At 34.6% G+C, this 12,418-nt stretch overlaps 2 protein-coding genes across 6 annotated transcripts; one reads left to right on the top strand and one right to left on the bottom strand.

Moving 5' to 3' along the window:
• Nucleotides 1–3,475: 3,475 nt before the first annotated feature.
• Nucleotides 3,476–5,418, bottom strand: LOC140888707 (uncharacterized). The gene is made up of 2 exons (XM_073296406.1): nucleotides 5,291–5,418; nucleotides 3,476–4,497 (listed from the first exon to the last, which is right to left on the bottom strand). Exons 1-2 carry the CDS (start codon nucleotides 5,415–5,417, stop codon nucleotides 3,476–3,478), a joined length of 1,149 nt encoding a protein of 382 aa, XP_073152507.1. The 5' UTR covers nucleotide 5,418.
• A 425-nt stretch (nucleotides 5,419–5,843) lies between these two features.
• On the top strand, nucleotides 5,844–11,360 carry LOC140891435 (mechanosensitive ion channel protein 2, chloroplastic-like). Of its 5 annotated transcripts, none has more exons than XM_073299922.1 (10): nucleotides 5,844–6,075; nucleotides 6,164–6,289; nucleotides 6,629–6,774; nucleotides 8,348–8,480; nucleotides 8,631–8,728; nucleotides 8,808–8,918; nucleotides 9,059–9,116; nucleotides 9,981–10,059; nucleotides 10,289–10,333; nucleotides 11,123–11,360. In XM_073299922.1, the coding sequence occupies exons 1-10, from the start codon at nucleotides 5,998–6,000 to the stop codon at nucleotides 11,131–11,133; spliced, it is 885 nt and encodes a 294-aa protein (XP_073156023.1). In that variant the 5' UTR covers nucleotides 5,844–5,997; the 3' UTR covers nucleotides 11,134–11,360. The 5 variants fall into 5 exon arrangements, with proteins under 5 accessions (XP_073156023.1, XP_073156019.1, XP_073156020.1 ...); XM_073299918.1 differs by having other exon boundaries at nucleotides 9,981–10,124; XM_073299919.1 differs by having other exon boundaries at nucleotides 9,981–10,161.
• Nucleotides 11,361–12,418: the final 1,058 nt, after the last annotated feature.

The following is a 12,418-nucleotide window of genomic DNA, read 5'->3' as shown; positions in this document are numbered from 1 at the left end:
ATCAATTACATAATCTATGACTAATTAGTAATTATTAATGGAGAAGTGCGTGTACAAGAATACAATATAATGGAAAGTAAAACATATAATACGAAGGAACGGAAATAATAAATAAACTTACCCAACTCAGGAAATGTCCACCCAAATCTTTAGCATAAACCAAAGACAATTATTGACATTTTATTGTTGTATCTTATGTTTTAATTCTTGTACTTAATAGAATTTCATGGAGTCTTTAAAAGTTTATTGATATTGTGAATACCTCTAGACTTTTGTAGAGTTTTTAAAAGTCAAGTTTGAATACCACATGACTTTTTAAAACTCTCGCAATGTTCATCTTGAATACCACTAAATTTTTATGGAGTATATAAAAGTCTAGATTGAATACCTCTAAACTTTTAAACTCCATAAAAATCATTAAAAGTCTAGAAACCGATACACCCCCTTATAGTTGATCCAATGTGGTATCTCGTTATCCTATTTAAAATAAAAATCAATTTTTAGAATTAGTTTTTCGGGTGACCCACAAATATTAAAAATAAAAAAATTCAAATTTAGGATGTCGGGTCGGGTGAATTGGATCCAAATCTTTCAGAATTACCGGGAAAATTCTCGGTTTAGTCCCATGTTTTTTGGGTGTCTCCCAGTTTAGTCCCAAATCAATTTTGTGACTCAATTTAGTCCCAAACATTCACTCTATTTTACTGCGTTAGTATTTCTGTTAATTTGATTAACGGCGCACGCAGAAATCCCTTCTTCACGCCTAGAAAAACCCATTCCCAAATCCTAAGCCCTAATTGCCCGCATACGCAGAACTCAGATGACGAATTTCTGAGCTTCGAAGATCTCCCCTCGCTCCATTCGCCATTCCTTTGCACGAACCTCAAAAAATTCCCCAATCCTCCTTCGCACAGCCTTGGTTGGAGAATTCCCTGGCTTCGAAGCTCGTCGGTTGCCCGATTCATCATGCTTCCGTGAGAAGTGATGAACATTTTGAGGGAAGGTTGTACCATCTTTCTACTAAAAAATCTTATGCTCGGAATTTTTTTTTGTTCTCTTACCTGAAATTTTTTTGCGTCGTGCGTGACTTGGATTCTTAAAAAGCAAGAACAGCCCGTCACCCATTTCTCCACAGGTCAAGGTAACCATGGTCTCGAATCTGCACAATATATGCTTGACATAATGTTACTGTTACCACATTCAAGATTGTATATACTTAAATCATTCTAATCTAGACGATTTTAGAGACACTTCAGCGAATATCTTGTATCGGTTCTGCAATATGGTAGTGAAATGTGTGATTTTTGTTTATGTATTTCCACTTGTGATAGAAATCTTGATTTGTGAAAATAAAAACTCATGGATCTATTTATCGGCAGCTTATGCCATTGTGTATGGCTTTGATGCTTATTTGATTAAGCAGTAGGTTTCTTTTAAGATTTTGGTTTGGATGATCGTGTATCTGCTCTTCATATAAAAAGTGATTCATGGTTAATGCCAGCTAGAGGGAGTAAACTGGTTTATTTTCATTTTTTTACAATAAACACATGATCATGACTATTTGACATGATATTGTTCTACAAGTCACATGCCCTTTTGAGCAGGCACTGTTATTGTTTTTTTTTTCTTTGAAATATTCCTTCTTGGGCTGTTTAATGTGAGTGAGGTTTTCATTCATTTTGTTGTACATATATCATGCAGTTTTTAAACTAAAATGAATTGTGAGTGTTCTGAACCAATTTATCTTGCACGTTTCAATTTTTCCGGCTAAAATGGTGGTGAACTTTTGAGTTTCAATTTTTATGGTATTGTTATCATACTTTTTGAATAATATAATGAATATTGATTTTGATTTTTCTGTGTATTGCAGGGAAATCCTATGTTGTTTTTGTTGAACATAAACCTGGTGTATACGAGACATGAGAAGAAGCACATAGTCAAGTCAACAAATTTAGTGGAGCTTCACACAGATCATTTTGGAGCAAGGATGAAGCATCAAAAGCTTTTCATGCATATATAGAGAAACAACATGCTTTTGCTTCATCTTCAAAAGTTCATGTGCAACTTCTAGCGCATCTTCAAACAAAAAATCTACTGAAGTTGAAAAATTAGCTCAACTGAAAGATTTACTTTTAGAAGTAGAAAACGAAAACCGCAATCATGTATTGAGGGTAGCAGCGATAGCGGAAGAGATTAAACAACTAGTAAAATCTCTAGAAATTAGTGGCATTTAGATATCCTTGTGCATTTTTGTATCTTGACTTGGATTTGTAACGTTCGTTCGTTGACTCAAGAATTGTGTAATTTTTATTTTCTATTGACTTGAGTGTTATTGTTTGTTGGAGTTCCTTCTCTTTTTATTTTTCAACACCGAAACTTCTTTGAGTCAATTTCCTTCAGACTTTTGCAGGATTTAATTTTTCATTCATTAAATTTTATGATAAATGATTATGTGTTATGTAGATTATTTGTTGATTGAAGTTTCTGTTTTAATTATAATCTATATCATATATATGGCGGAAATCAGTTTATGTATATAACAACATTTAAATGCAAAAGGGGGTGGAATATTGAGGACAAACAGAACAATATGTAAGAGCAGAGGTGGTAAGGAAAGAGTAGAACATTGTTTGCTTCTCAGAAAATTGATTTCATCACAATCTTAAATGTAACTACATTGGGTAACAAATATTGCAGTATACAGTTACTAGAAACCCAAACTAACACGAGCCAAAATGAAGATGTAATTGGATCCATAAACAAAATCACATCTTTGTGATGTAATATCACATCAAATGAAATCACTTCTTTTTAAAGGATTCTTGAGAAGCAGTAGACTTGCCCATGGGATTTGCTCGTGAAAACGATGACTGTCCAACTCTATCTCGAGCACTTGTGTATGCTTGCATTCGTGAGACTGCTGTGAAGCTAACGCCACCTTTCATAAAAGCAGGTGTATGGATGTTCGCTGATTGGTTAGCCTACAACAATACAAAAAACTTATTGGAAAACACGTCAACCATGCCATCAGAGAATATATTGTTCTAGTATTTATAATATCAAAACAATATTTTAAATAAGATACATTTATCGAAGATATTGAGCATGAACTCCTTTCGATATTAACTCAAAATTTCTGTGCTCTTTTCACCTGTAAAAAAAAAAATACATTCAGCATAAATTTGTTTATAAATCTTATACATCAAGTCTTTCAAGAATCAAGGATGAACTATACAGATAAATTCTGGATCAATATAAATTATCATCCCAGCAAAAAATTCAGAAATAAAACTCATACTCAATGAAAAAATTCTCTGTCATATAATCTTTGAAACCTTGGATCTTTTCAATTCAGCACCTTCGTCATCCTCTGTCAACTTCAAAACTACAGTAGCCCCAGTGTCGGATCTTTTCAATTCAGCACAATACATTCTTATTTTTTGGAATTGCTCCTCAACAGATCCTTGCACCGATTTCAGCGCCTTTCTCTTAGCCATGTAGGCAGTCTTCCTCGAAAAATCTGACTGCAACATGACAGAAATCTCTTCCATAAACTCCAAGTGTCCCATCCCAATTTATGATTTGTGCTGAATTTTTTGGCAAAAGTATTTCCCAACCAAGTTGAGTTCACACACTTGTTTTTCAAATCCCGAATACAATTACTGTGACATATGTCAAAATTTCTTACCTGCCAACAATTATCATTAGACATCTTCGCAACATGGATCTTCCAATGACAATTATCATCATTGCACTTAGCCCAAAGCCGGATATTATCATTTTTCACAAACTTGACAGGTCTTCCTTCTCGAATGCAGTAACTTTCAATGGCGAACTTTGCTTCTTTCTTCGAGCTGAAAACTAAGCCCAGCTTCAACTCTGGTTTTTCAGAATCCTTCTTTGGATCAAACAACGGATACTTTTTTACACCATCCTCATCCTCATCAGAATCATGAATACTATTAAGACCGTCACTGTCTGCACAAACATCTTCTTCACTATCCTCCTGCATATTATAAATCACATCTTCTGTTTTTTCTCCTTCATGCACAATCAATTTTCCTTTAGGTTCTATATCATCGCAAACAAATGCATCCAGTAGCCCATCATTTTCATCAAAATCATACTCATTGTTATCAAACTCATCATTTTCATCTCCAGCTTCATGATTTCCATCATCTAAGTGTTGAACATATATTTCAACCTCATAGTTTATCGGAATATGGTTTCTTAGATTCAACACATCCGAATCATTTTTCAAGTATCTACCTTCATTAATAGTACCTCCGACTTTGTGCCAAAATCTAAAAGACCTTTTCTCTTCAAATCCAAGCTCCTCCATAAATGCCCACAATTCAATCATTCCAAGCTTATCAAGATCGACAGAATCAAAATATTCAAAACTCCCACCGATGTATTCATTGCGTTTTTCTTGATCTTTGAATCTTCCATTGTAATGTATTTTAATTGTAAAGAGATCTGGTTCTCCATTTAATCCTGAATCGAAAACAAAAAAAAACATACATTAGATTATCAGGAAAATGTATCATAAAATTTTTGTAGTGCTAATTAAAAAATTGACGGATTACCATAATTTGGAGTGCCCTTCGTTGAAAAAGTACTTCGTCTAGCCATTACATATCCAATCAATCACTTAGTGAGTAAAAGCTGCACGAAAGAAAATAAATCACAATAATTATTTAAAAAATAATATTCGAGAATTTAAAAATCATTAGATTGCCATATTATAATCAAAAGATGATAACAAAATTGGTTGATCAATTTTCTTTGTTATACAAAATCTGAGACTTAGAAACCAAGGAAAAAAAACCATTCATTCCCTCACGACCAAGTGATAGAAAATAGTTCATTTATTCTCTAACAACAAAATGACAAACATTTTAAAATATCTCGACAATAGTTCTTCCTTTTGTGTTTATTAAAAAGTAACTATACAACAACATAGTGTGCACGCCGTCGAATTGGAAATATCTAAAAAATTCCAATCAAACATTTATGCAGATTCGATGCAAATTACTCACTTTCATTCCTGGTAATGATCTGCCGGCCACCCTCAAATGCATATTTTAATGAACCATGTTTTTTTATTTTTCACTTCCATTCAGGCAAACAAGAGATTTTATTTTTGAAAAATTAAAGTATTGTTCTTACTTACTGTTTTTACTTTTTAACCAACCAAGTCACGCACGACGCTAAAAAAATTCAGGTAAAAGAACAAAAAAAATTGTCAAGCATCATATTTTTTAGTAGAAAGATGGTGCAACCTTACCCTCAAACTGTTCAACACTTCTCACGGAAGCATGGTGAAACGAGCGACCGGCGAGCTTCGAAGCTGAGGAATTCTCCAACCAAGGCTGTGCGAAGGAGGATTGGGGAATTTTTGGTGGTTCGTGCATAGGAATGGTGAATGGAGTGAGGGGCGAGCTTCGAAGCTCAGAAATTCATCAATCTCAGTTCTGCGTATGCGGGCATTTAGGGCTTAGGATTTGGGAATGGATTTTTCTACGCATGAAGAGGGATTTTTGTTTGTGCCGTTGGTAAAATTAACAGAAATACTAACGCGGTAAAATAGAGTGAAGGTTTGGGACTAAATTGAGTCAAAAAATTTTTGGCTTTTAAAAAAGGTACAATTTTTTGCTTTTAAAAAAGCTCTAATTTTGAATTAAAAAAGTGTTTATTTAAGCATTTTTTTGGTCAACCAAACACTTTTTTAATTAAAAAGCACTTAAAAAAGTTTTTTTTTTTCCTGACTTTTAAAACCAAATGGTGCAGACACCCAAAAAACATGGACTAAACCGAGAATTTTCCCCATAATTACCAATATGACAATATCTTAGATTTGGCTCACAATCGTGAAGAAACCCTAGCCTCTTCAATTTGCAACTCTCCCGTGAAAACAGTGTCGCGAGGTCTTTGGCCTAAATTTATCGTATCGTTTTTCGTTCAACAAAGCCTGTGGCCGCTTATCGTTCAAATATGGCTCTGACTTGTTCGATGCAAATAGCCATGAAATTTCCAACTTACGGGTACCAACATCATGTCGAAGGATTACGGGTAGAAAATTTAGCATTTATGTTCTTTGGTCTATTAAGGATCCATTTCGTCCAATTATACTTTAATTATTTCTTTGTGATCTATTTAGGGTTCCATTTCGTCCAATTCTGCTCGAATCCTTTCCTTTAATGATCAATCTCATTTGAAGGACCAGAATTTGAGATTGAGGGGTCAGTTATGCTTGTTGGGAGATAAATTATCGTCAGTTTCACTGGTATGTCCCGCTCTTTGAATGTTCTTTTTTTTTTTTTAATGTTTAATTAGTTCAAATAATTGTTCGTAGATGGAAATTTTGTTTATTCCCCAGTTTCATTTGGTTTTATCGCCATCGGTTATACTAACGTAGAATATCATAATATGTAAACTGGATATGGGCGTCTGAATTTCTTCAATAAATGATGTGATATTCCGCGGATTGTTCATGGTGATCTGCAACCTTAGTGGGCAAAAAAACACTGAATAAATTTTCTGATCATAGTGTTATTTTCCCACGTAATCATCAACTCATGTAATGTTGTGTGGTTCTTCGTGGAACTTGACGGTTTTTCTCAAGTCATTTCAGAAACAGTATTCTCGGAGTACGGGGATTCCCAATAGATTTGTTACACGGCCTTCCTACCTCCAATGCCAATGCTCCCAAAATTCAGGCCTGTCTTTGGATGCCACTTTTGTGAAGAATGGAACTTTAAATTTAGCATGGTAATTACTCAATTCCTACTGGTTTTTCCGGATCGAATTTGTTGTTTTGTTGGAGAATCAATTTGAGTCTCTCTAACATTTGGTGAATTACATGGTCATTTTGTCATGATTTAATTTTGCAACTCAGATGTTGTGATAGTTCTTTTTCATAAATCTTGCTCAATTGGTCAGCACAAAAACCATGAAATATTCGATTTACTCAGTACCAAATGCATTGTCTGAATGAGGAATATCCCCCTAAGGCCTAAGCTGATGATCGTTAGGTTGCTCGGTTTGTCTCTAAATTCTTTTGTGTCTCTTGGAATATATTGTCCAACTTATGCATGATAATCGATGAACCAAAGTGAATATAATAAGATTATAAGATGGAATTGTGCTGAAATAAAACCAGAGATTTGTTTCTGCACAAGAGCTCTCTCTCTCCTCCTAGTAATCACGATTTGAGAGGGGTTGATGTTCTGCTCCTTGTCTTCAATTCAATGAATGCCATTAATTCTGTTGGCAAATTCTCCCTCACATCATTAATATTTTGCCCTCTATTTTGAGAGCTCGCACGCCCTGGGAATCGATCAAATTGTCAGTTAGCTCAATCTTCTCGTTTGCATCACAACACACTTCTTCGTAGGACTTTCTTCTTTCAGCTTTTTTTATTTTTTAATGTTATAGCAATCCGTTTGCCCCCTTCACCTCTGGCTTATTTGATCTCACCTCGTCAGTTTGCTTCAGACCCCAGTCTCCTTTCGCCAATCTCTCCATCGAGCCCTTGATATCACGTTGTTGGTCTGCTCTAGCCCCCATTTTTTTTTTCACCCACATCTCCAAGAAATCTGTCAACTCATAAAATTTCTTGCTAGCTGATTACAAGCCCTTCTGTAACAACATAATGTTAATATTTTTTCTGAACGCTCCAATTTTCTTTTGAAATGTATGGTTGCCTTTATTTTCTCAACTTTGAGATCCAGCAAGTCAGACCAGTCGTTGCAATAACGATTTATATATAATAAGCGATAATCGATGAAAATAAGATGGAATTATGCTTGAAATAAACCCATGGAATTGTCTCAGTGCAAGAGCTTACTCTCCCCTAGTCTTGGCTAGTAAAATTCTTGCCATAAAAATAACGAGCATGCCTGACTATAGCCAACTTCCTCCTATTGTATTTCTTTTGCCCCTTTCCCAAGTCATTCCTAGAGTTCTCTTCATGACTACATAAGGACTTAGGCCCATTGAATTGAGGCCAATGACAGTATCACTTCTTACGCCCAAAGACTTGATTTCTACAGCCCTCTGTATCCTTGAAACACTTCAAATTGCAACATGGAGGACTGCATATCCTATTTCCAGTGTGTTAATGCACAACAACACACTTCTGTTTGTGTTGACACTTGACAATTGAATGTGCAAGAATTACACTTGTTTGTGTTGTGGTTACATTGGATAAACCAAGTTTCAAAATATTCATGTAGGGCCATATGAATGTTATTGCATTGGAATAGCAATTGATAATCATGTTTGCGGTGCATGTTGTTTGTTACTATTTTGTCTGGAGAAACATTTATTAACATATCCTTAGGTTTTACAGGTCATGTTCAAATTGGCAAATAAGTCCTGTCATTGTCCAATTGGCTTTAGCAGTTGGTGTCCTTATTTTCATATTAAGGGGACTTGGGCCATTTGTGCGTCTGAGCAAGAGCATATGCCAGAATGTATGCATCTTTCTGTAATTAGTTTTCCGCACACTTCTGTTCCTGCTTTTTTTAGCGCCCTTGTTTATTGAGTGTACAGAGTTGTCGAACTTGACATTTTAATTTCATTTTAATTTTAATGTGAATATTCACGTTGATCTTGCTATGCAGAAACACGCCAATAGTTGGAAAGAAGGTAGCGCATACCATGTTGCGATCTCATACATTCAGTGTTTTTTTGTATGGTTTGGAGCAATGCTCATATTCAGGTTAGCTATTCTCCAAAGACATTTTGAAATTTGGTACCATTAACATACAGAAACTTGAAAGAAAGTAAATATTCTACAGAGCTTTGGATTTAGTGGTTCCTCCCACAGAAGCTGGTAAAATTGTGAAGCATTTCCTACATTTTGCCAGCTCATTGTCCACAGCGCTGACATTTCACGGCTCCGCGTCAAGGTGAATTTCCACTTGTTGGTATTTAACTTTTTTAGTAGTCGACTAATTAGCTTAAAATGGTGGCAATTGTTTCACCATTACCGATAGATATGTTCTATATTTGAGTTGCGGAAGACTGAATTTTTTTTGTTTTCATCCAGTTTATATTTGCGAACACAAAAATACATGGAGATAGATGGTGCCCGTGATGTTAGAAGAGTAAGTTCACCTGTTAGCTGTACAAAAATGGGATTTTTGGTTTCCATTTTTTATTTACGTTTGATATCTTGTTATCTCATTGCATTTTGACTATTGGCACCAAGATTTAAGGTTGCATTTGGATTGAGTGATTTGATTTAGAATAAAGGTTTTGATTTGGGGAAGTTGAAGAATAGATTTGAGATAACTATTTTTGGGTGTATTTCAAATCTATCCAAATACCTGTGTGCTTAATTAAATTAAATAAATTATGGATTTGTAGCATGCTTTTGCATTAATGATTGACTCGTGTTATCGAGATCTTAGTATATCCATCAGCCGAGAAATGATTTTTAGGGTGTCGTAACTATCTAATGCTAACGATATATTATAATCGAGAAAACATGGTAGAACTTGTTAGAATGCATGGAGATCACGAAAGAATACAGCCACGAAGGAAGATCAATTCTTGATGAAACTAGTAGTTCTATAGATCATACAATAAGTGTTCAGATCACCTTTTTTTCTTCTGCGACTTTACAGATGCTGAAACTGGTAGTTCCAGCTAGTACTTGGGTGATGGAGATAGGAACAGTAGGATCTTTGGAGAAATGGGATATGAAAGCATTGGCTAATTTTTGGGGGTGGTTAGGCATGGATATTAAAGGGAAATCCTTTTAGTTCATTATTATTAATTTTTTGCTTTGTCTCTCTTAAAGCCTAAGGTATTGTGTTATGTTTTCAGGTTATAGTTTCATCTCTAACTTGCGCAATCTTTTATCGTGCAAGAATTCTTCATTATTTATCGCATACCTTTTCATTATCATGAATTTAATTATATTATAACAATAAATCTCTTCAAATGAATCTTTTACTCCTTGGCAGATGTTCGGCCAGTGGGGTGTTAACGTTGTGTACTACTGCATGCGAGCTGTGGGTACAAGGGCGTTCATGGAGTTATCTGGTTGTCGACCGTGTTTCATGAACGATCTGTCTAACCTTGCCTTTCATACTGCTGTTTTGGATGGGGTGTGTATTCGTTTTGATTTCTTGCTCGATGTTTGTGGTTGATTAGACTTTGGGGATTGAGATCTCGTCATTGCTTTTTATCAGAAATGTCCATATTTATTCTTGTCTTGATGCAGTGTAGATTTGTTCATGAATTGATTAATCATCTGTATCTGAATGAACAGATTTGGAGACTATGCAAAGCTTATGGCACACCGAAGCGACCCAAGGTTCGTCGTCTTTCCGTGTTATATATTTGTCTTTGTTTATTATCAATTTTTTACCCCTAATTTGTGCTAACAGAACATTATAAACCAGTAAAGAATATATTGACACGTTTTTTCAATTTGATAATCCACGTGGTCAGAGTCATATTATTGAAGCTCAATGTGCTGCATCGGCATGCCGTTAATATCATGCGACATGGAATTGGTTTTCTAAATTTTTAGGGGAAAATCATTTCCAGCTGACTAATATTTTCAACATTTTCTGTTGGTGCACGCCATAACTTTTAGTTTGCTGGCTAACCCTATTGGTAAGGAGATAAATGCAATCGTCTCCCTTTGTTTTAATAACTGAAGCTGAAATATTCTCGAGACATTACATTATTTCAGTGTCCCATTGCGAAGCAGTCATTTACATTTAAAAACTAATAATTGTATGATGTAGGAAGCTAAGAACATCAATGAAGTATTGCAAATTTGGGGTGGGGGGTGGGGGCGTGGATAAGAACAGATGTATTATGTGATCCCATGTCGTCTTAACTCGGTGCCCCTTTATTTCACTAATTTTTATTCTTTGCGGAATATATATTTGTTGATGTTTTGTTTTGACTGTCCAACATTGGGGTCTATTACCCCCTCTGTACTTGGATGGCCCAGATTGGCCAATTTCCATCCGGGCCCCACACCGTATGGAAATTGTGTTTTGGCCAATCCGGGCCATCCATTTGCAGAGGGGGTAATGCAGGGTCGAATGACCCCCTAAATTGACATATGGTACCCACTTGTTTTATGCAGTCTATTTCTGAAGAGGTAGATGAAGCTTGCGCTAGACTCAAGTTGCGATAAATAATATCATCCATATGTTTGGCTACGAAGGTCCTGGCATCAGGGATTTGGTTGGTGAACTTGAATCTTTAAAATTTGAAAGAGAGATTAGATCATGTATATAACCACTTAGTTTCGAGATTATTTTACAGTTATCATGTTCATCTCTTATTCACCATTCATTTGATTGAAATAATATTTGAGATAATCACCTATGCCAACAAAATTATATAAGAACAACTTTGCAAAACAAAACATTTTACGTTGTTAATTTGTTATCAATAATAAAAAAAAAGAAGGTAAAAATGACAATGCAATAAAATAAATAAGAAGACACAATTCATATCTCCATGTGAATGATTGTTGCATGCGTTGTGCATGTCGGCGGACGTAGCTAGAAGAATGACAACGGGGTATGGCACAATATGTATGCGTAATGATAATTGGTTGAAGTGACGGCTCATGTATTTTAAAATCAATTCCAAATCTGACTTGCAACAAACATTTAATATATTTAATTTAAAAAATGTCCAAAATATCTTTAAAATTGAATGAGATATGTACAATTTAAAATATTTTAATATGACCCATAATAATAATATTCATGAAAATCTATAAAAATAATAATAATAATAATATTCATGAACACTTGACAGATGGTTGGTTTTGGCTATTTTGCATGAATATGTTGTATATAATTTTAATTTCGTACGAAAAAATCATTCTTGAAATATTATTTTGTCAAAAAAAAAATTTAAAGAAACCACATAATTACCCTGCCCTAGTTAATTAATTGTGGCGAGAAATGAGTGTGATGTGTTTTGTCCTTTCAACACCAGAACCTATACGTACTCAATGGGCCTACGAAATGGGCCTGGCTCCATTTGTTGAACATGTTCGACGACGGTTTCAAGAGTGATAGGGTCACAATGCTGATGATAATGAAATACGAAATATTTTTTAAGTACATGTATTTTGTTTATATATAAATTGAAATATTAAATGTAGAGACACTGGAAAAATATATTATACATAACCAAACCGATCTTTTTGTAGCCTATGCTCGTTTCGTCTCATTACGTTTATTATTATTATTATTATTATTATTATTATTATTATTATTATTATTATTATTATTATTATTATTATGTGGGACTTATCAAAGCTTAAGCATCATCTAATGATCGATTAAATACATTAATCAGGCAAATTTCTTCTATTCTCAATCGTATTTAACAAAGCAAAGCTCACATAACGAGGGACAAA

This window comes from Henckelia pumila, chromosome 3 (assembly GCF_033568475.1).
Source record: "Henckelia pumila isolate YLH828 chromosome 3, ASM3356847v2, whole genome shotgun sequence".
Classification (NCBI taxonomy): Eukaryota; Viridiplantae; Streptophyta; class Magnoliopsida; order Lamiales; family Gesneriaceae; genus Henckelia; species Henckelia pumila.
The sequence above is the reverse complement of the archived record's forward strand: the minus strand, read 5'-3'. Positions and strand labels throughout refer to the sequence as shown.